Consider the following 23,819-nt stretch of genomic DNA (forward strand, 5'->3'; position numbering starts at 1 on the left):
TATACGGCGGAGGTTCGTACCCATGGCGGTGGCGTGCCTACTAGTGGGGATTGGTCGTCTTCCTTGGCCTCGTTGTTGGTGCCTTCACTTGTGGTGGATGCCATGGGACAAGTACCGGTTTCGCGCAAAGTAGAGTCTCTAGGGGAAACCCTAGATCTGGTCTCTCGAACCAGATGATGGCGGCATGCATCGCCGTTTCTCTCCCTCGAGGCATCGTTTTCAATGACGGCGAGTCTCCACGGCGTGGCGCAACGGATTCTCGGTGTCAGACGTTACATGATGGACTCACACTCGCGTGGGGGGAGGGGGGTGGGTGGGAGGGGGAGGGGGTTGCCGGCACGACGTGGATGTTAACCATGAAGATTTGTCAGTGGTTCGACAACGATGATGGGTTTTTTTGGCAATGTGCATAAGGTGCTCGTTAAGAACATACTAAACTTTGAGAATGTAGATCCGATGTTGGTACTTTGGTGGCTGATATCAAGGTTTGGTGCGGCACTTCTCTCGCCATCTTTCTGCCACGTGAAGAGAAATCATAATGAGGCGGCGCATACTTACCTAACTCAAGTTTGTTAGCTGATTCTACTTGTATTTTCCATTTTGTTGTCCGGCGAACTTTTTGTATTGTGAGTTAATCAATAAATCGCCTATTTTTTACGTCTTTCCCCAAAAAAGAATCAATAAAGCGTCTATTCTCTCAAAATAAGAAATTTAAGCTTTTACTAGGACAAAACCCGTGCGATGCTACGGCCACCTAAAGTATAATAAGTAATATTTAACTATTTTACCACACATAGTTTATTGAATAACACAAAATCATATATTTAATATAAAAGACATCAGAATTCAAGATTATTATAATAAGAAAATAATAATGGCTGATACTGCTGTTTATAAAGCTATATATTAAGGAACGTGTGATACACTATTTGATTATGGTCCTTGATGAGTACTTTTTGTCAAGGACCTGTAGGCAAAGACAAATCTGGGGCTGGCTAGCCAGTTGATGGATTGCTAAAACGGATGGTTTACAAAGAGTACGATCTGCTTCGATCAGTAAAACGTCGCTAGGAGAAGCAATCCCTTATTAAGTTTACAACTTTTAGGGATTTGCTAGTTCTCTTAGAAACTAATTTCATGCTAAATCAAATCTTACATCATTTGATTTACATCGTGATTCGTGATAGTTATAAGTTGCAACATGAGTTGCAACTAAAATTTGATGATATGATATAACTGAGAAAGAAGTTAGTTCTAAGAAATAGTCACTCTCCAACTTTTATGATCTCTTCCGTTTATTTGGATGGTTTTGCCCTCCCACCAAATCGCATAATACTGCACCTGCCATTACCGGTTCGTTTTTTTATTTTTTTCCTCCCCTTTCCTCCCGGCCCCTATCCCACCCTTCCCGAGCCCGGCCAGCTGCTCAATCCCCTATGGCTGCGCCCTCTCTCCCAGATTGCTTAGCGCCAGCGTCGGCTGGCCACGATTCGATTTCTTCCAAGCGAATCTTAAGGAGCTCAAGAACCAGCAGGCCGATCCCCTCCGCCTCTACCTGCGCCAAAATTTTTACCTCGTAGATCGGGAAGGTGGCCGGCCGCCCGCGGATGCCCGCCTCTAGAGCCATGTCTCGGCGATGTTGCCTCAGAGAAAGCGCATCAGGCGCAACATCTAGCCACGACGGAACGCCCCAAGGAGCCAGCGATCTTGGAGGCCTCACACCACTTCTGACGGGGTTACCGTCACCGGAACCTGGACCGCCCGTACCCCGTCCGGGCGAATTCTCATCTAAACCAAGTAGAGGCCGCACCTCCTGTGGGGCGAGCTCGCCATCACCTGAACCACATGGAGGCCGCACCTCCTGCCAACGGGTTCTCTCTAGAACTATGCGGTGTCTTGACCAGCGTAGTCCCGCGTGTTTCGATGAACAAGAAGCAGCCCAGACCGCTCTGTCATGCGTCTGATTCGTGTATTGCAATCTTTCTGGTTTTCTTCATAGCCGCTCACCAGGTATACCACCTCTAATCACTCCTCATCTCAATTAATTGAGTCCTAAACCAATTGGTATAATATATGTTATGTGGTCACTCTAGGTTTCTACGGAATAATCGCTAATTGGTATTCTTAGTATGTGTGAATTCATTCATCCTTTATCCAGTGAACAGGATGTGGTCAATTGGAGAGGGAGAACCAACCTGGACCGCCCGTACCCCGTCCGGGCGAATTCTCATCTAAACCAAGTAGAGGCCGCACCTCCTGTGGGGCGAGCTCGCCATCACCTGAACCACATGGAGGCCGCACCTCCTGCCAACGGGTTCTCTCTAGAACTATGCGGTGTCTTGACCAGCGTAGTCCCGCGTGTTTCGATGAACAAGAAGCAGCCCAGACCGCTCTGTCATGCGTCTGATTCGTGTATTGCAATCTTTCTGGTTTTCTTCATAGCCGCTCACCAGGTATACCACCTCTAATCACTCCTCATCTCAATTAATTGAGTCCTAAACCAATTGGTATAATATTTGTTATGTGGTCACTCTAGGTTTCTACGGAATAATCGCTAATTGGTATTCTTAGTATGTGTGAATTCATTCATCCTTTATCCAGTGAACAGGATGTGGTCAATTGGAGAGGGAGAACCAGAGGCTGTGCCTGATGGCTTTGAGCACTGCAGCTCCAAAATAAGTCAAGAAATCTGAAGCGGCTCTAGCATTTACACACACCTACAGAGAGCTTGGGATTATTAGTTCTTACTAGATTTCAACTTAACCATTGTTATGGATGGTGAAACAATCAAGAGTTGACAGAGAGGGAGTATTGAACTGCATACCAGAGACGATGTGCTACTTTGAAGCTGCAGCAGCTAGAACTCGAGATGCTAAATTGGAGATTTTTCTCCAATGATTAAAGCCTCGTGGTGGAAGACTGAGCTATTGAGGGCAATGAGTTGACAGACTTTTTATTTACTCAATGCGGTGGAAGATTGGATCAGGGATATATTTACATTTTCGAAAAACAATTTTGCTTTGTCTGTTCTTAATTATACATGTTTCCATGAGGTGATAGACTTTTTCATAGTTCAACCAACTACTCATTTTGTCTAAATTTTCAATTTCAGATTGGTGTTTGCTCGGTAGTTCGAATCCACAATTTGTTTGCCTCCACGCCTACTACTATCCATCAAGGTAAGATATATTTGCCAACTGTACTATACGATGCATAGTCCGATGGTATCCGTTTCTAGCCAGCCATGTAGAGTCCGAGAAGCCAGATAGAAATTATACGAAAACAGTGTTAATTGTTGTGATTAGCTCTAGCGTAAAAGCGCATTAACACATGGGTTACCCAAAGTTATGGTAATGATAATATATCAATTATGCTAATGACAATATATTTGCAACAATTCAATGTAGGTTTAGCTATTATAAATATAAAAAACCAGGTACAAAGTTCATCATATTAATACAAATCAAATATGAGCTATACAAGTAGACAAATAAATTCTTAGGATTGACTATCTTCTTAATGGATAGGAGAAATTGTGACCACCATCGCCGATGGTAAGAAAGAGAAGAAGTGTCAACACGGATGGTTTGGAGTAGCGCTTGAGTATATTTCTCCCGGTGCAACGCACTGGCACTTTTGCTATAGCTATTTTCATATTATTTTTCACCTTTGCAATATCTCAAACTGAATATGCAGAATCCCCGGTTGTTGAGCTGGTACTGATTTTTCGAATATGTTCATCGCTCATTTCCTGAAACCGGACCCCCACCGACAAGTCGAGTTTGCGTCGATCGATATGCACCCCAGGAGAGGCTGCTAGCCCTCGGTAACCAGCACCGCTGCCATCCAGCTCACAACCCGGCTGCCGCCACAAGGAGATTGACATCAGGTTAAGCCTCGTGCTTTTGTCAGGCGAGACATCAGGTGGAACCGCCACAGCCGAAGTTGCACGATCTAACGTTGTAGCCGACGACGAGCTTCCGCCTTGCGTTGTAGGCAAGGATGCCGAGGTAGTGCCTGCCGCGGACGACCACCATCCCGTGCGTAGGACCCTTCTTTTCCGCCGCTGTCACCATGATCTTGAGCTAGTCCTAATTGGTTTGGCTCAGCTGATCGGTCGTTATATGTCGCAAATCACAATGCCAAGACAGATCACCTAGGCAATGAAAATTCTAGCTTTTCTCTGTCCGCACGGAAGCCCTATGCGACGTGATGTGCTCCTTCTTGGATTGTTGAGCGGTCCAGGGTCCTGTGGCTTTTATTCATGGGAAGGATTTCGCGATGGATTTGGTTTGAATACATTCCCGATCGGGCGTACGTACTGCAGATGTGCGTGTTTAGGCCAGCGTCCAGATCGATCGGATCGGACCAGCGTCCAAAATAGATCAGATCGTATGTGGAAATCGACTGCATTCGCATGCGATCGGTAAACATTTGCTCCCAAATGCCAAATTCAGATAATGTGTATTTCCTTAGCTACCTAAATTCAAATACAGTTTCAATAAAAATAGCTTAAATCATAACGAACATTAGCAAGAATCGTTTGAGATATGGATACAGTAGAAGATGTTAAAATAAAACACCACCGAGATGCATAAACATCAGCAAGATCAAATAGCTTGTGCCATAACTGAAAAACAGAGATAAAAAGAAAGGAGGTGACCTGGGTACTGAGCTGCTCTACCATCAATTAATCAGCCTATCGCATCAAATTTTCAATGCTTCAACCGGGGTCCTCAATCCAACTCTCAATCCATTGTACTCCTGAGTATATCAACCGGATTATATCAAATAAAACTCGCTTTTAGGCTGAGCTGCAGGAAACAACATCTCCTGTTGGCGATTCCCCAATTCCTCTCTGTCTCCATGCTCTCTCCGAAAAAAGGCAAGCAGCAGCTCTCCCTGATTTCCCTGTCTCCCGGTTCACTCAGTCACTCTAGTCACAGATTCCATGTTCATCTTCTCCCGCCCGCCCCTCCTCCTCAATCAGCAGTGATCAGGGAAGGCAGCCAGAGAGGTCAGCGCGGTTGACGCTATGCATAGGTATTCTTCTCGCGAGCACCCACCCGAGGTTGGCCGGATCGAGCGGTGCCACCCCTGTCAAGCTCGAGTCCATCAGCAGGAGGTCCGCCTTTCACCTTCCCTCCTCAAGAAGCAGCACCGGCCGATCTGCCCCAACCTCCTCCTCACACTCGATTTTAGGAAGCTCGACCAGGTCGTCAGGATGCTCGATGTGGCCTCGCGAATCTAGGGATTCTTGGAGCAAATCACGCCCAGATGGGACGGATCTGGCGTTCTTGTCGCTGGGAAGCTCGGTCAGATCATCAGGCTGCTTGATGTAGCCTCGCGGATCTAGAGATTCTTGGTGAAAATCGTGCGCAGACGGGACTGGACCTATATGGGGAGGATTTTCGTGAGGAGGGGGTAAGAAATCTCAATCCAATCCGGCCCAACCAGGGGCACACGCGACGTCGCGAGCAACCTCGTTTCCACACGGCTTGTTTCACGCGCACCTTGTATCGACATAGCAGTAAAAACGAAACCAACCGGTATGGTGGTAATTTGACGTATTATGTACTTTTGTGGGAGGGCAAAACGGTCCTAAAAATAGTTGGACGAAAAATCTGGCAGAAACCTTAGCTCCTTTATTATTAGGTATAGATAATACGTTTAATTAAATAGTTTCCGTGCCAAAACACCACCTCAGAGTGATTTCCATCTCCAAAACTATCTGACGTGTTATCTAACTTGCAGCCTATTTGGCCGGTTCTTCTCTCCCTTTCCCCTCTCTACAGTACAGAGAGGCGAAACCGGAGCGACCTCTCTTCTCCACCTTCACCGCCGGCGAGATCTCGGGTTCCTCTCCCCTCCGCCGTCGCCGCCGGCGGGAGGGTAGGGAACCCGTGGATCTTCGATTCCGGCATGTAGATAGGCGTGAGATAGGTGTGCGTGCCACCGGCGTGTCTGCGGCGACGAATAAAGTATCTCGCGGCCGTGTTCCGAGATCTGGCGGGCGGTTGAAGATCCCGGCGGCGATGTCGGGGCAGCTACGGCGTCGTTGCGGCGGGTTTTTGTTCTCTCCGATCTATTGCTGCTTCGCGGCGGATTGTCTCCGATCCGCTTGGAAATCGGGTGAGAAGGCTTCGGAGATGGTCGGCGGCGTGCGCCGGCTGGCCCGGATGGCTGCTGCTCGGGAGCGGGAAGCGTGGTTTGTTGGTTGTGGCCTCGGTGTTCTCCCTCGACGCCGTCGACGGGCAGCCGACGGCCGCTTCCGAGGAGTAACGGGGTTGTCCCCCGGCCGACGAACTCCATAGGAGAAGGTGCGGCTGCTTGCAGCTGCCTACTTTTGAGGTCCACAAAGGAGCAGATCTCCGATGGTATCTCCTCAGAGCTGGGGTCGTGGTTTGCCCATCTTTTTCTTCTCCGGCAATGGCGACGACGGCGCTGGAGATTGCGATTGGGCGATGTTTGGTTGTGCTCAAGGACCTCGAGGGCTCTTTTTGTATTTTCTTTATTTCTAGGGGTCCTTTTGCACTTTCCTGGTTCTGCTGTTGTCTGGATTGTTCCAGAGTTGGGCCACGTATGCTGTAATCTCCAGTTACTATGCTAATGGAATTATGTGGTTTTCTCAAAAAAAATCTGACGTGTTGTCTTGTCAACAGGCATATCGTCGTTGCCTTGCGAATCCACGCCAAGTCCGCCGGCCGCCGCAAATCACAAACGCCCCGAAGACTCACGCACCTCTCCGCCGACGAAATCCTTCGGCGGCGCAGCGGCGGCCGGCGATGGGGGAGTTCGCGGCGGCCAAGACGTCGGTGTGGTGGGACATCGAGAATTGCTGCGTCCCACGCAGCTGCGACCCGCAGCTCATCGTCCAGAACATGAGCTCCGCCCTCGCCGCCGCCGGCTACAGGGGCCCCATCTCCGTCTCCGCCTACGGGGACACCAACGGCATCTCCCAGCCCGTCCTGCACGCCCTCTCCAGCACCGGCGTCTCGCTCAACCACGTCCCCGCCGGTACGGAACCCCCCATCCTCACCGAAAACTCTGCTCTGGTCCCCAATCTTATCGATTCGTCAGCGGTCTACCTCTCGCCTGTGAGAACTGGATGGCGCTGTTTCGGTTGCCTCTTGGATTGCGGAGCTATTTGGTTCAGACATATGCTTCCGTGTGATTATGATTGATGGATCTGGCCTAATTTGGGTCGATAATAGTGGAAATTTAGGGTCTAGGAGTTCCCTGCTTTAGGGTGTACTTCGTCTAATGGATTTTTTAGTGAATGAGTGAGCTTAATGGCTTTGCGCAATAATGTTATTACATTCACACATGAGTGGTTCCAACACGCGGATTGGACCTGCCTCATGTAACACATCACAAATCGGCTCAAGCTCACCTAAGTGAGTTAAACAATGCCAAATCCCGGGTTACTCACCCATGGGAGCGACACACCTTAACCTTCAGAAGAAGAAACATTAACGCGTTCACCTTCTTTGTAACACACCAGCTCAATGAACAATCGGCTGTAGAGGACGTAAGCCCATGCACCGCACGGGCACAGTCAGACTCAATGAGTTCTTAATATTGGTTTTCTTTCTATTTTCCTTGGGGTTTATCCAGGCATACAAATAAGTGAGGGTTGATTGCAAGCATGTGTGAATCACAAATACTCTTATGACGAGTAACTGATTTCTTCGTTTCATTATAACAAGTAGCTAGTGAGATTTTGTGATTAGTTATCATCTCCCTTTGTCACGTACTCACGTCAATAGTTGTATAAGATCTTTTCCGGTTCGAAGAATGACCCAGCTTACCACTATAATGCAGGCGTTAAAGATGCAAGTGATAAGAAAATCTTGGTTGATATGCTGTTCTGGGCTCTTGACAATCCTCCACCAGCAAATTATCTGCTCATCTCCGGTGACCGGGACTTCTCTAATGCCATTCATAAGCTTAAAATGAGGCGATACAATATTTTATTGGCAAATCCTCCAAATGTGTCTCAGACCCTTATTGCTGCAGCAAAGAGTGTTTGGCTCTGGAAAAGCCTTGTCGCTGGAGAACCACCATTAGCACAGTCACCATACATAAGCAGCACATCAAGTGGCAATAAGGTTGATTTGGATAAGTCAAAGAACATAGTGTTAAGTTCATCAGACGTGACTCAAGATACCAACCATGAGGTGCAGAATATTTTGTGCGATCCTCAAAGCGATGCCAATGGCAAGGCAGATAAGAAATCTGAAGTTGAGCAACCTCGAGAAATGAAGACAGACAAACTGTCTAAAGCAGCAAGGAGAAAGCAGCTGAAGAGGAGTAACCCTGGGGGAAGCGAGCTTACTAAGCAAACTGTTTTCAAGAAGTCCAAGAAGTCCAAGAAGGCCAAGAGAGCTAAAAGAAAGCGCTTGATCTGCTTTAGGTGTGGTGACAGACACTGCGCTGTAGAGTGCACCTTTAGCGGTGACTGTCAGTGGTGTGGAAAACCTGGCCACAAGGACCTATTGTGCAGAGAGAACCCACACAGAATTGTGAGGCGGATTCCACATTACCGACCAAGCCAAGGGCAGGGGATGATCTGCTTCAAGTGCGGTGTCGTTGGACACTGTGGTGCTAAGTGCACCTATATCGGTTCCTGCCACCATTGTGGCCATTTAGGCCACATGGAGAGTGTGTGTAGACAGAACCCTGATAGCATCATTAAGTGGGAGCAAGTACAAGTACATGCAGATGGCAATGCTAAGTCCTTTCAGGAGTCGGTCCACATGACTGTTCATGCTTCTTAGTTGCACCAAACTTGGGCACCGTCCCTGGGGTGCTTCTTGCAGGTGACTCCTGCTGTACCAACTCCATTCCCGACTTCTGCGGCTCCTGCACTGCCACATACAGGTGTTGCAGCTTCTTCTTCCCCAACTCAATCTGGAGTCTGTGCCATGCTGACTTCTGTGTCGTTGGGTAAACCAGACGTGGTGCCATGATCGACATCTTCAGCCCTTTGTATTGCTTCGTCTCTTCTAGCTTACCGACCAATCCTGGTACAGTATCATCAAGTGGGTACTTCTCAGCTACTTCCTGATTGGACACAGCCCCCACATATCGGCGTTGCTGTTTCTTCTACCCCAGCTCAGTATTGAGTCTGTGCCACCCAACTGATGTGTCATGTGGTAAACCAGACGCAGTGCATTAACTGACATCTTCATCTCTTCGTCCTCCTGCGGCTGTTCTAGCTTACAGATCAGTCCTGGGTGGTCAGTATCATCAAGTGGGTACTACACCGCGTGGGAGCCACACACCCTGTAACACCGCTGTTCCCTGCTCGCCGCGGGGATGCCGCAGCACCTCGCCACCACATGAGGGAAGGACCTCGCTGCCGCCGTCACCCTCTGGGCTTTGCCCAGCGGTGAGCTCCGGCGGCGGTGAGGGGATGGAGAGGACAGGCGAGCGCCGCCGGAATTTACGTGGGACAGTTTCGTGTGGCTCACCCTCTTTTCCGTGGGGTAGTAGTGATCACAGGCTCGAGTGCCGTATATGTTTTGCACTTAATATTGAATTCGTTATGTGGAATGTTTGCTCTCACATTGTGTTTAGGATCTGCATACTTTCAATTGTCTCATCTGTGTCCATATAAGCATGTTTATGGGAGGTTTTGCCAATTTTTTTAGTGGAATATTGTTGTTTTGAGCTGGAGTGTGTGATAGCATCTCTGCTTGTGCATAGCCGGTATTACATCATTGCCGAGTATTTTCACTCGCATCGATCTCCTAATTCCTATTTATGCTCAGTTTATTCTCTTGCTACATCCTGTTCCTCAACATGTACTTACTGTTACTAAAATTAGATGTGATGTGAAAGTTCTCATGCCAATCCTTCTATGTGATAAATGATTTCTTATACTCCCTCTGTTCCTTGATATAAGGTGTATAGTTTTTCCGAAAAAAGCTCCAAAATATAAGGTGTATTGCGTAGAACTACTCATTTGGACATTTTTTACGGATTTGATTGCATTTTCTTAGCTCATTCAAACTCCTCTATTTTCTCAAAGCAATAATTCAGGGGTAATCTTGCCCAAAACTCATGAAATTTTGCCCTCAATGTGCGTTTCTTAATTTCCGTGCCAAAAACTATACACCCTATATCTAGGAACGGAGGGAGTAGTATGTTAGGTTTTCTCTACTGAGATCATGATGGTTGTGTGCATTCCTTGATGCAGAGGCCGGGAGGTTGTCCCTTTATGGAAAATAAACATGAGGTCACGTTTTCATTAAATACATCAATCCTAGGTGGTGTTTATGTATTTCAGCTTAAATGCTTTGCTAATACAGCTCAGGGATGAATACCATCCCTATAATTTTGCGTTTATCTCTGCAAAGAATCCACCTGATATTGATGGCCCTCTAGTGAAGGCGTAACTGGCTGGATATGGTTACGTACTTCTAGCCTTTGGCCTTTTTACTAGATATTTTGGTTGCCCGCATGCAAATCATATCTGTTGAAGGATATTGTGCGCTAATTATTTGTGTAGGCTGTACAGTTATGGTATCGTTGAGTTTTTGGCCTGGCTTTACGTTATGGTTTTGGTATCTTTCGCTGTAGCTCAGAATTTTAGTTTTCTTCTCAGGTTGTTTTGGTTGTAGAAGACTTATGTTGTTTTGATGCCTTCTTAGTACAAGATGATGTTCACTTGGGTTTGATTTTAAAATGTTTCACTTCATTTCCTGATATTCAGTTGACGCGAACCCTGAACAATTTATGCATGTTGACCTGAAGTTTCAAGTTATTTGCACTTTTCACTATCATATCTAATATACTAAGAGGGAACAACTTCTATTTTGTCGGAATTTTGAGGCCTACTCTGAATAAACGTGGTATTGACACGTAGCATGTTTCAAGGGTTTAGTTTCTGCTGGTTTTCTCTGCGTGCAGTTTAGGTTCTCTCTAATATTTTTTTGGTGCAGTTCTGATTGCACGCTTCCTTGCGCCTTTTGATGTGTCGGTGTCGCTGGTGTGACTGTAGTCGCGTGCTGTTTCTTCACGTGTTGGTTAAGCAAGTCAAAGCGGTGCTGCATGCGTGTCCCACCACGAGCATCTCCATTGTTTTTTTTTTGGCATCGTAGCGCACAGACTCATCCTCCTCCCGAGTCCCTATGGATTCGAGTTGGGTGGCTTCCGTAGATTTCCAAGGATAATATCTCCTCAAATCCACCGTCTTCGCTAAAGTGGCTGTCAAAAAAATTATCCTCGGTAAAGGGAGGGGAGGGTTCGTGCTCCTGTCTACAGGAGGTCTTTGCTGGTGGCCGGCTGCTGACCGCCACGGCCACGGGCCGATGCGCTGCGATCCCGTGACAGGAGGAGCAGCGCCTGGGCGTCGCCTAGCATCGGAGGGAGGCAGGCCGTCGGAGGGAGGCAGGCTGGGGAGTGCCACCGTCTGCGTGTCGGAGGGTTTCACGGGGCCGGCCGTTGGCCTCCATGGCCATGGACCAATGGTTTAGCTCCATCTTCACAGACCTCCTGCCCCGAGCGGCGCGCACCCCCACCTTTTTCAGTCTGAATTCTCCCCTCCGCGAGGCGGTGGTGGACTGAGTCGGCTCCTCCCAGATGCCGGGGACGGCAGGGCAGCAGTCGTGCTGCCTGCTCACTTTGCTTCTCCACATATCTGCTTTTATTTTCTCCTCCAATCTCCTGTGTGGAGACTGTAGATCATGCCCTGATTCACGTCCTCTCTTCATCTTCTTTGTCTTGCATCTTCATCAATATTTTCTTCGCGTGGTCGTCTTGAGGGTAAGCCCTTCTGCGTGTATTCTGTTTGTTTACATTCAGCTTATTTTGTTGTCGTTTTTCTTTGTGTCATAGAAGATTGCTCTTCTGAATGCAGGTTCATGTGCTTTGGTTCCTAAGGGGTCAGTGTGTTGTTGGCCCCCGGTGAACTGTCTCCTTCAGGTTGGCATCCTCCGCTGTCGAGCCGGACAGGCCCTGGAGCCGGAGTGTTCTAGGATGGTTAGGCCTCCTGTTGTTGACTTGTTGGACGAGAAAGGCGGGGCAGATCCCCTGCTCCGGGGCGGGCTGCTTTTTTCCGCTCCACCTTCGCTCTTACTTGAGGCAAGGTGATTTTTTTCTTCACGGCATGTACATCTGGTTGGGGATTCATGATGCTTTGTTCAGATCCTAGATAAAGTGGTTTGAGAGAATTTACCCTACGAAGATGGCACATGAGGAGCAGCTTTGTTCATAGATGAACATTACTGGTCATGTATATATTCAACATTGATAACAATTGTTAGCTTGCTGCATTCGCTGTTAGCCTTAGAACATATTTATGTCTAACCGGCAGAGCCTTCTGAAATATGACAGGCTTTATGGCTTATGGACTTCAGGATAAACACATGAAAAGCTCAGACATGATTCTGCAGGTATACTGTTTTTAAAATTTTAATAGCTACTGTCATATTTGTACTCCTAAAATTAATTCTTGAGCAATGTATTTTCAGGCTGCAAATTGTGTCCGTGGGCATTCAGTAAGCTCGCCAAGTTATTCAGAACTCAATTCTTAGATGTTAGTTGTGTCGTCCTTCTCTGGTATGGCAACCACCTACATAGCAGTTTACTGTTTATATATCAGCAATATGAACACAGTCAAATTTAGTAAGCATAAGTTGCTAACAAGCTAATGGTCATACAGTGGGTTTGAACTCTATTTACGCCCATGAGCAGAATCGACATCAGGGATCTCCATACGTCCATATGCTCTTCATCAGCCAGAGCCCTTTCAATTGCCAATTGCCATGGTCTGCTGAATTGATTAATTTGTTGAAAGGTAAGGTTCTTCAGATGAAACGTTCCCAAATGTAATTTCATTATGTCTTCTTCTCACAATATTTTAGGTGAACTTGCAAAATATTATTCAGCATGATTGTAAGAAATTTATATGTTGGAAAGCTGTTCGTGAAAAGAAGATGTTCAAATAACTGTTGGAAAATTTGAATTGCAGGTTTATAAAAAAACTAGAGATTAATCATAACAAATACTTTTAAATCCAAGAGTACCTAGGAAGTGTAATTATGCCATATGATATATCACAATTTTTTTATAATTTTGTTTAGCCGGAATATTAGCGAATCAGAATTGCCGGTAGTGGAGTAGTATGAATTAACAGTATAGTAGCGACCAGGTTTCCTGATACGCTTACTGAATTGCATGTTGAGTAATTTTAGGTCAACCAATGTTTATTATTGTTATCGACCTTCTTGCTAGCCTTTTATTGGCTCTTAATATTGGTGCTGTAAGGCAACCTCCTTGCACGTCAAAGTTCATTGTTGCTGATGCCAAGTGGGTCAGACGTAGTAAGGGTGGTTTTTGTTTGTTATAATGTGGTAATACATCCGAGCAGGCGAGCGGCCATGTATAACTCCGAACTTCTATATCCAAGTGATTTCCTTTTTTTTTTCACCTTCAAAATGGTGGTGTTGTTCTAGATGTAGTAAAAAATATTGTTGGAACACTTTTGCTCACTTCTTACAGATTGATGCCATTTTGAAAGACACCATGTGTATGTAGAAAATGCAACTCTCTGTTCTTCTTTTATTGTAACTAGCTAGCTAGATCAATAAACTATATCGCTGTTCTTCTTTACTGATAATTAATTAGATCAGTAAATTATATTCACATATATCTCCCAAATTAACACTGCATGCTTATCTTATCTTCAAAAAGTGTTAACGATAAAGTAAGAAGGATAGATACAAAAGGAGAGAATGAAGATAGATATGTCAGAACCTTTTGTTGTTGTTCTTGGATCCAGATCCGTTTCTTTTCTTGATGGCTTTTTTCTTATGAATTGCAGATCCAGTTCTTAACTTACCTTTTATTCCATGTCGCCTCCTCCCGCCAGCTAGAGAAATCCACCATATATGGAGAGTATGGAGCACATGAAGCTATGGAGAAAACAAATGCTACTGCAATTTCTTGGGCTAGCTTGCCTCCTGAAAACTGAATTGCTTTGAGATTTGATTGAAAGATTTGCCTTTCCCGATGGTCTTTGGTTGGTTATTCAGTACTCTTGGATTTTATATTGATGTTGCCGCAACAAAAACATTAGATTTCTATAGTGAAATGCGACATACTCACAGTCCAGCTGAGAAATTGATATTTATTTTGTATCTGTGAATACACGTATTGTAGCTATTTGATTTTGAGTAGTTCGGTTAGATGGAACAGTGGGTTTTCATTGTTGTAGTAGATATTTGAGTTTGAGTATGCAGTCCCGCTGATGGGCAAGCAGACTGTTGCTGCGCCAGCTACACTATATTGTTCCATCAGCAGCCAAGCACCGTGTTCCTCTCCATTAGCGCCTCTCCATTAAGAGGTGAGGTACTTATTTTTAGATCAGAGAATGGGAATATTTTGAGCTACTAAAAAATAACAAATTTGTGGCTGTGTATAGGGGATGGAAATTAAGCTTTTTGTTAGAAATTTGTCTTTTTAGTATAGTTTAAAATATAATATATTTTCATCCGAAATTTACACCGGACCTTTGAAATGTTTATATGTATGTGCACATTTATTTTCAGATTTTCTTAGAATTGCAGAAATATGTTTTTAAAAAATCAGGAGCACTGGTGTTTATGTGCCAAATACACTTTTTGCACTGGTCATGGCCTTTTAAGTTTATTATCACTGTCTTTCGACATGGCAGCAGCGCTGGTGACGTTGAGCCTGTTTTGGGAGCTGAACACGAATGAGATGTTGGGGCGAGGAACATCCAAGTTCAAGGTGGATTTTCCACAACGGCCAAAAAAGCTCAGCCAAACGTGTCAAAAAAATGTCCATCTCACCAGACATGAGGCCACACACAGGCACACAGCATACAACGAGCCATCGATCACCCAACACTCAATACCAACCTTCCATCGCAATCATCTACAGACCAGTAATAATCTATGTGTCACACAAAAATAAACCAACAAATTCGCCACGCATTAATATAACATGAAGAAACATAATTCAAAAAAAAAAGACACATAGTCATTTAGCACTACACCAGAAATCACTATCACTCAACCACACATGGCGGGGCGGCATGCCGCGCCCTTCCTTGCTAGTAGTGTAGTAGTAGCGGTCAGAGGTTATAGGCTACAAAAGTGCACATCTTCGACTAATCGTTCTCGCTTTGTTTCGTCATGTAGACACCCACTACAAACATCTTCGTCGATGGGGGAGAAGCAACACGATGTCACTTGGCGGTCTTGAGGATGCATAGTCCGTGGAATTGGCTGTATCAGGCCCATTTCGAAAGGTACACTTGAAACCAAATCACGGACACAAAACAAAATTTGCACCACTAAACCTTCCTATTGGAGCGAGGAAACCTACGCTGGATCTTGTTGGTGGAGTCAAGGTTTTGCAGGCCCGGATCTTCCGGTGTTCCACTCCTGAACTTTTGGAGATTAATAGCTTTCTCGGTGAAGTTCCGGTGCTATGGTGTAGCCATTCATTGGGTCGCCACCATGTGCTAGCTCTCAACATAGCCCCAAAACTTGGCCCGAAAGACTTGTCATGTCAGTGAAGAGGCCGGAGCACGATTATGGTGACCAACATCGTTATCCGTGCCATGAATGAGCTGATGAGAAGAAGAAAACTTGAAAGACATATTGCGAACAAAATAATAAAAAGCTACAAAAACATCCCGAGATAGAGGCTCTCAGAGCATCAGGTGATGTTCCAGTTCATTAGATAGGTTAGATACACTCAAAATTGAATCCAGGGATGCTTAGAAACCTAAAGTTTGACACTCCTAATCATCTACAGAAACTTGGATACTTCAACACTAAAGTTAGACACTTTGACCCTGAACTTCTACACTAGAATAGATGAACATTGACACTCGACCTGAACATCTAGAGATCACCCTAGTCCTCATCATCGGAGTTGTTGAAATTGTTCCAAAAAAATTCAAGTCCAACTTGGAGGAGGAGCCTAACGAGGCGTCGATGGTGGAGGGGCCAAACCCTTACGCCGCAGCCTCAACCTTCTTCTTTGCAGCGTCTCTCGCTGCAAAGTACTCGAGCTCCAGCTGCACGAGCTTCAGGTGGTCACGGCGAAGCTTCTCCCTCCATTGCCGCCTCGTCGGACACGTGAGACCTAATATGCAGAACTGCGTGGCGGTTCTCCCTCACCTCCCCGAAACTATACACCACGTCACCACCTAAGATGATACATCACGTGATACATAAACATCACATCGCATATTAGAAAGACATTTTTGTACGTGCCTATGTGACGTAAAAGTTAGTTTTTATACACCACAAAACCTATAATAGGTCACCTGTTAGAGCTGGGATCCAGAAGTTTGGAATGCAACTAGGGTTTGGTGTCAATTTTTAAAATTGTTCTACGATATTTTTTAGGAAAATAGAAAATATTTAATACGAAAACTAAATTAAATGGTTGTTATTATTACTTTATGGCCAAATAGGGCCTTTAGAGCATCTCCACCGGTGGCCCCGATAGCATTTTGGGGGCCGGCGAAAATGGGCTCGCACCGGCGCGCCCCAAAAAGCGTCGGCGTTTTTTCGAGCCCAATAGAAGTGCCGGCAACTCCGTGCCGGCCCCTTCGCGAAGGGCGCGAATTGGGCGCGCCGGCGCCTCGTGGCACGTCGTTTTCGCGGGTGGGGGCACCTTGTCAGCGAGAGGACGCGGCGGTTCGTGTTGGAAACGATGCGGAAAGGTTGGTCGTCGGCGCTAATGGTCTCCCTCGCGGAAACCAAGGCGGCGACGAGGACGGCGACTGGCCACACGGCATCCACCCGCCTCCTCCACAACGCCTACGCCGACGTAAATGCGGGTAGTTGGCACCCCTATTAGTACGTATGACGTCCACCGCCGCGGCGCTATCCTCTCATCTCCACCACCGTAGCCTCGTTATCCTCTCTCGTCTCCACCACCGCCTCCGCGCCATCCTCTCCTCTTCACCACAAAAATGCAGCGCCGGCTCCGCACGACGTACTCCATGTTTGGCCACAACGGCGGCGCGCCGACTGGCGACTGCGGCGCCTCAACCACCACCGCAGCCCGACGCCGACTACAGCTCCGACGACGCAGTCGACCCACAGTTCGAGGTGTGGGACGAGGCGTACGTCGCAGACGCAAATATGAGGCGGAGGAGGAGGCGGCGCAGTGGGGTGAGCAATCGCAGGCCCCCACCGACCCGGAGCAGGCGGCGATCCTGGCGTCCTTGAATGCGCAACGCTTTCGGAGGCTGAAAGAAGAGGAGCTGGAGTTCTTCAATGATGCGACCTTTGAGCACACGCCATCGAGATCTCGCGCCAGCGAGCGGCCACAGAGGAGGCGGGATGCCTCCTCATGGCGGCGGAGCGACAAAAGCTCATGAAGCTGAACGCTCATCGCCACGTCGAGGCGTTCGCCCGCGAGCAAGCGAGGCTCACCCAGAACGAGGCGTCTCGGCGATGGCTGACATCGCCGAGGGGACAGCGCCGCCGGCAAGTTCCTGCGACGCCGGCCGCCATGCTCCACCGCCAGATGCACGATGCAAGGACGAAGAGGTGGGCACGGACGCCATGCGGCAAAGGGGAAGAACGACGACGAGGCAGGCCCGTCACGCGCTCCGACCGATTGCCAGTATATTAGGTTTAAGTTTAAGTTTTATTTAGGTTTAAATTCAAGTAACTTTTGTATAAATTTCATATGAGTTTCCTCTCGTATAAATTTAGGTTTCAAAATATCATTCGAAATTTAAATTTTTATTAGGATACTGTATGACGGATGCTAGTGGGGAACAACATCTCCAAATAGAGGGCGTCCCTAAGGGCATGTACAATGAGAAGATGTCATCCTTTCCTTAGAGCCGCCACGTAGGATATTTGCTGAGTTGGAGGAGAGAGAATAGAGAAAAAGAAGGTTGCCTTCCCTTAGCTAAGAGCATCTCCAACAGACGCGCTAAAACGCGGCGCGGTAAACCTCCGTTTCGCCGCGCGGTAAACAGATAGCGCGCTGGGCCGGTTTTTCCCCCCGCCGGACGCGCCAATATGCAGCGCGTGCACGGGCGGTAAAAATGGTCCTCCGCCGGGCGCGGCAAAACACAGCGCGCGGGCGCGAAAACAGTTTTCTACACTACTATGCATCTCACAAGATCAAATACTCACACATAAATCATGAAACAAATGATGTACCATAATTTAAATGGAAACAAAGTGCAACACACATCACATAGTTCAAGAACGACACACAAAATGACGTAGTTCAACAATGACACACGACATATGGTTCAAATGGACAAAATGGAACACACAATTTTCATATCACAAATGCATATCACACTTCCGCATTTTTCAAATCAACACCTTCTTCTTCTTCCTCATCTTCTTGGGTTGAAGGAGGAATAATAGCATTCATGGAAGACACGAAGTCTCCCGGTGGTGCTCCCATACTCCCATACACACCACTCACCGAGCCTTCCATAGTCCCTCCAAACACTCCTCCATAGGTTCGTCCTCCCATGCCGGCCATGCCTCCATAGCCTCCCATGCCGGCCATGCCTCCCATGGCGGGCATGGGCATGCTTCCCATGCCGGCCATGCCTCCCATTCCTCCTCCAAACGTCGGCATGCCTCCTCCAAACATGCCGGTCGTGGATGTGTTCATGTTGGCCATCAACAATCTCTTCTTGGCCAACACTTCGTCGCGAGCAAGGTTGATGTACTCCTTGTGTCTCTCATCCATTTGGGAAGTATCCATGAAGAAAAGTGATGACCCACAAGTATAGGGGATCGCAACAGTCTTCGCGGGAAGTAAAACCCAATTTATTGATTCGACACAAGGGGAGACAAAGAATACTTGAAAGCCTTAATAGCGGAGTTGTCAATTCAGCTGCACCTGGAAACAGACTTGCTCGCAAGAGTTTATCAGTAGTAACAGTTTTATAGCAGTAGCAGTAGCAGTAGTGAAATAACAGCAGAAGAGTAACAAAGATAGCAGTAGTGATTTTAGTAAACAGCAGGATTAAAATACTGTAGGCACATGGATGGATGACGGGCGTTGCATGGATGAGAGAAACTCATGTAACAATCAAAGCAGTGCATTTGCAGATAATGATAAAACGGTGTCCAAGTACAAAGCAATCCATAGGCATGTGTTCCGTATATAGTCGTACGTGCTCGCAATGAGAAACTTGCACAACATCTTTTGTCCTACCAGCCGGTGGCAGCCGGGCCTCTAGGGAATCTACTAGATATTAAGGTACTCCTTTTAATAAAGTACCGGAGCAAATCATTAACACTCCGTGAACACATGTGATCCTCACATCACCGCCTTCCCCTCCGGTTGTCCCGATTTCTGTCACTTCGGGGCCTCGGGTTCCGGACAGCGACATGTGTATACAACTTGCAGGTAAGATCATAAAATAATGCATATCATGATGAAACAATAACATGTTCAGATCTGAGATCATGGCACTCGGGCCCTAGTGACAAGCATTAAGCATGACAAGTTGCAACAATATCATCAAAGTACCAATTACGGACACTAGGCACTATGCCCTAACAATCTTATGCTATTACATGACCAATCTCATCCAATCCCTACCATCCCCTTCAGCCTACAGCGGGGGAATTACTCACACATGGATGGGGGAAACATTGCTGGTCGATGGAGAGGCGTCGGTGGTGATGATGGCAATGATCTCCTCCAATTCCCCGTCCCGGCGGAGTGCCAGAACGGAGTTTCTGGTCCCGAGACGGAGTTTCGCGACGGTGGCGGCGTACTGGATGGTTTTTGGCGACTTCGACTTCTCGTCTCGCGTTTTTAGATCGAAACCCTTAAGTAGTCCAGAGGAGGGCGTCAGAGGCCAGCCGAGGAGGCCACACAGTAGGGCGGCGCGCCCCCCTCCTGGGCCGCGCCGGCCTAGTGTGTGGGGGCCTCGGGCCTCCACCTGGCTTGCCCTTCTGGCTCCGTAATTCTTCTGGAAAAATAAGACCTTCGACATAAATTCCGGGGATTTTCCTGAAAGTTGGATTTCTGCACAAAAACGAGACACCAGAGCAATTCTGCTGAAAACAGCGTTAGCCCGTGTTAGTTGTATCCAAAACACACAAATTAGAGGCAAAACAATAGCAAAAGTGTTCGGGAAAGTAGATACGTTTTGGACGTATCAACTCCCCCCAAGCTTAGCTTATTGCTTGTCCTCAAGCAATTCAGTTAACAACTGAGTGCGATAAAAGAACTTTCACGAACACATTTGTTCATATGATGTAAATATTCTCATGTCATGGGAAAGTGCTTAGGCAATTCATAATAAGATACATGCAAATAAGATCATCCAATAGCTATGTCAATCATGGAAAGGTACCAACAGATTAATAATAAGCATCATGAATCATGTCTATCAGCAGGATTGCAATGTTCATAAAAGAGTATGATAAAGTGGTATCTCGCTTGCCCGTATTTGATCAGCAAAACATAAATGCCCAGGCACCTCTGAGGTTCATAGAAAGACTAGAAATAGAGATTTTCAAAGATAAAAGCATCAAAGTTATACCACAGTCAATCATATTTTGGGACAAGCATATTATACTAAGAATGACAGTTGTGCTCTCAAGAAAGTGCTCAAAGAAAGGATGGTGACACAACATGAAAGTAAAAGATTGACCCTTCGCAGAGGGAAGCAGGGATTAACATGCGCTAGAGCTTTTCATTTTTTAAACAGGAGTAAAATTATTTTGAGAGGTATTTTGTTGTTGTCAACGAATGGTAATGGGTACACCAACTACTTCGCCAACCAGACTTTCAAGAGCGGCTCCCATGAAGGACGTTATTTCTACCAGCAAGGTAGATCATCCCTCTTCTCTTTTGTTTACACGCGTATTTTAGTTTTATTATGGGTGACACTCCCCCCAACCTTTGCTTACACAAGCCATGGCTAACCGAATCCTCGGGTGCCTTCCATCAATCTCATACCATGGAGGAGTGTCTAGTTGCAAAATTAAGTTGCTTACTGATGAATCAGAGCAAAACATGTGAAGAGAATTATTAATGAAGTTATTAGTTGGGGCTGGGCACCCCGTTGCCAGCTCTTATTATGAAAGTCCGTCGAAAGTAAATGACAAGGTTGAAGGATAAACACCACATACTTCCTCATGAGCTATAAAACATTAACACAAATTGAGAAGCATTTTGAAGGTTTAAAGGTAACGCATGAGAATTTACTTGGAATGGTTTGAAATGCCATGCATAGGTATTTATGGTGGACACTTTGGAACAACTTGGTTTTCAGGTGTTTGGAAGCACGAGCAGCATTCCCGCTCAGTACAAGTGAAGGCTAGCAATAGACTAGGGAGCGACAAATCAAGAGAGCAGTAACTGTCATAATCATGCTTGTGGCAAAATAAATTAACGGAAACATAAAAGTGATACAAGAACTCTGAAGCAAGGTAAATCATCGAGGCTTAATTGACTTTTGTTCAGTCATATGCATGCGCGAGCATGTGCCAAGTCAATTCAAATGAATTATTCAGAGGAGGATACCACAATGTCATACCTATTTATGAATAAAACAATGCAAGCAAACATCCATGACATGCTACTCATATTAATAAGTTGGAGCTAAACATGAGAGATCATGAACTACTAGGCTTTCTTAAATGACATATACCTCACATGAACCAACTAAGCATGCTCACATGGATGAGTATATGTACAAAAATGAAAACAAATAGAGTTCATACCAGCCTCTCACCACAGTCAAATTGTCGCCTTTCACTTGTGTAGTTTGGATAATATGAAATGAAAACCACGCTCCAGCCACCCAAGACCATTGAACTCATAATGAACTTTACAAAACTAAAGAAGAACAGCAAATATTTTTGGTGTTTTCAAATTGTAAACAAGAACAAAGGGAAACAAGCAAACAAAGCAAAATCTTTTTGGATTTTCTTATAGCAAACCAATGATAGCAAATAAAGCAAAATAAAAGCAAGAAACCAAAATAAACAAATGGTGAAGAGAAACAACATAAATATTTTTGGTCTTTTTGTGTTTTAGGAAAGAAACAAAGCAAAAACAAGAAAATGAAAACTAGAAGAGTCACATCAACATAAAGCAACAGGAATTCGTCAAACTTGACAGCAGTACAGTAATCGATTTTTAAGAAATTCTTCCGCTGCTCAGCTCGAAAAGTGTTCAACTAATGAAAGTTAGATAACAACATGGGGAACACGCACAAAAATTGGCTTCGCAAAATAATGTTCTGGCTATTTTTGAGAATTTTTTCAGTAACAGTCCAGAATCTGTTTTCAGGCAGCACTTCCCCAAATATCATCTCCCTCTTATTAGAAAACCACTTAAAGAAACAAAACAAGTATATACAAGTATCCAGCAACCATAATATGCAAAGAATGAGTGATGCCGGTATACCTCCCCCCAAGATTAGGCTTTTGGCCTAAGTGGAGTTCAACCCCAGCGAGGGTCACCCTTTTATTCGAAACCTGATAGCTACCCTCTAGATATAGACCCCTTCTTACACCCTCCTGTACCCCCTGTATTCCTTTCTGAACTTCCCTGTGTAACAGATGTAACTACTGGGTCCTTTGACCCCTGTGTTAATATATTAAAACAGTAGGAGCCTTTCCTACTGTTAAAGGTTTCAAAAAAAAAGGGTCAGCATTCCACACCGGTGGATCATACATGGCGTAGTCATAGTGAGGTCCTGGTGCAGAGGAAAAGGGTGAAGGCTCCACATGCCCAAAATGTTGATGCGAAGAACTTGCTGCATCGGATGACGAGTTGAGGTGTTCCTCGACCTCCTCCGTGTTGTCTCTTGCATGATGGCTTCCTCCCTCTATGTATGCATTCAATACACCTTCCGTGACTGACCAATCCTTCCTGGAATCAAGGTTAAATAGAACAGGTGCAGGCAATCCTACTAATTTTTCAGTTTTCTTAGTTGTTCTCCAAGTTTTCTTGTAAAATGTTATCTTGTAGGATAGGTTTCCCAAATTAGATGAATCAGAAACAAATTCATGTTTAATCATGGATACTATGTCAAGTTTCTCTATGGGAAGCTGAACATCAAGATGATGAGGTTCTACACAATGCATAGCTAATAAACGAGAGGCGATGAGACCTCCGCAAATTCCGCCCTTCTCACGGTTAGTAGCAAGTCTATAGGCTATCAAAGCACCCAAATTGTAGGTCTTATTACCTTGCAATGCAGCAGCTAGAAAAGCTAAATCATGGATAGATAATTTACTTGCATTCTTTCTAGCAAGAACACACTTAGTAATGAAATAAGCAAAATAGCGAATAGCCGGGAGTTGAATGCTACTGATTTTACCACCATCCTCTGATAAACTTCTTCCATGACAAATCATCTCGAAGAGGTTCAAGAGCTCTTGTGGCGATCCCCTCATCTTCTTGCATGATCCCCATTGCGGCACTCTAATTGCTGCACAAAAATCATCGAATGGCAAGTTGACAGTTTTATTATAAATTTTGTACCGAACCATGGGGTTGGATTGCGACCAATTGAACTTAAAATCCTGTACAACAGACATAGTCAATTTTGCATATTGGCATGGTTCTCCGTCAACAAAATCATTCAACCCTGCACGAGAAATTAGATTCTGAACATCTCCCAAGATTCCTGCACTTCTCATGAAGTCTGTGCACGGGTAGTAAGAGGGGTATACTCCCTCTTCGCGGTTAACTCTCATGACTTGTTGCACCTCCAATTCTTGTTGGTTTAGTTGATGCCTATTCCACTCCATTTTCTGAAATTTTTCAACAACAATATAAAATTTGATTTGGTGACATATAATTGA

The 23,819-nt window shown here is 45.7% G+C and overlaps 1 protein-coding gene and 1 long non-coding RNA gene across 2 annotated transcripts; both read left to right on the plus strand.

The window, feature by feature from the left end:
* Positions 1–1,380: 1,380 nt before the first annotated feature.
* Positions 1,381–11,266, plus strand: LOC127331967 (uncharacterized). The gene is made up of 5 exons (XM_051358199.2): positions 1,381–2,010; positions 2,159–2,453; positions 2,602–3,179; positions 6,663–7,017; positions 7,825–11,266. The coding sequence occupies exons 4-5, from the start codon at positions 6,786–6,788 to the stop codon at positions 8,778–8,780; spliced, it is 1,188 nt and encodes a 395-aa protein (XP_051214159.1). The 5' UTR covers positions 1,381–2,010; positions 2,159–2,453; positions 2,602–3,179; positions 6,663–6,785; the 3' UTR covers positions 8,781–11,266.
* Positions 11,267–12,101: 835 nt separating this feature from the next.
* LOC127331969 (uncharacterized) lies at positions 12,102–14,290 on the plus strand. Its single transcript, XR_007870126.2, has 5 exons — positions 12,102–12,241; positions 12,343–12,401; positions 12,480–12,567; positions 12,671–12,805; positions 13,832–14,290. It is a non-coding gene; the product is annotated as an uncharacterized lncRNA (long non-coding RNA).
* Positions 14,291–23,819: the final 9,529 nt, after the last annotated feature.

Source organism: Lolium perenne, chromosome 2 (assembly GCF_019359855.2).
Source record: "Lolium perenne isolate Kyuss_39 chromosome 2, Kyuss_2.0, whole genome shotgun sequence".
Classification (NCBI taxonomy): domain Eukaryota; kingdom Viridiplantae; phylum Streptophyta; class Magnoliopsida; order Poales; family Poaceae; genus Lolium; species Lolium perenne.

Excerpts from the sequence above, each read along its gene's own strand:
- LOC127331967 (XM_051358199.2), top strand. The coding sequence starts at position 6,786 with ATGGGGGAGTTCGCGGCGGCCAAGACGTCGGTGTGGTGGGACATCGAG. Across the intron at positions 7,018-7,824 it reads GCTCAACCACGTCCCCGCCG|GCGTTAAAGATGCAAGTGAT; the intron begins GTACGGAACCCC and ends ACTATAATGCAG.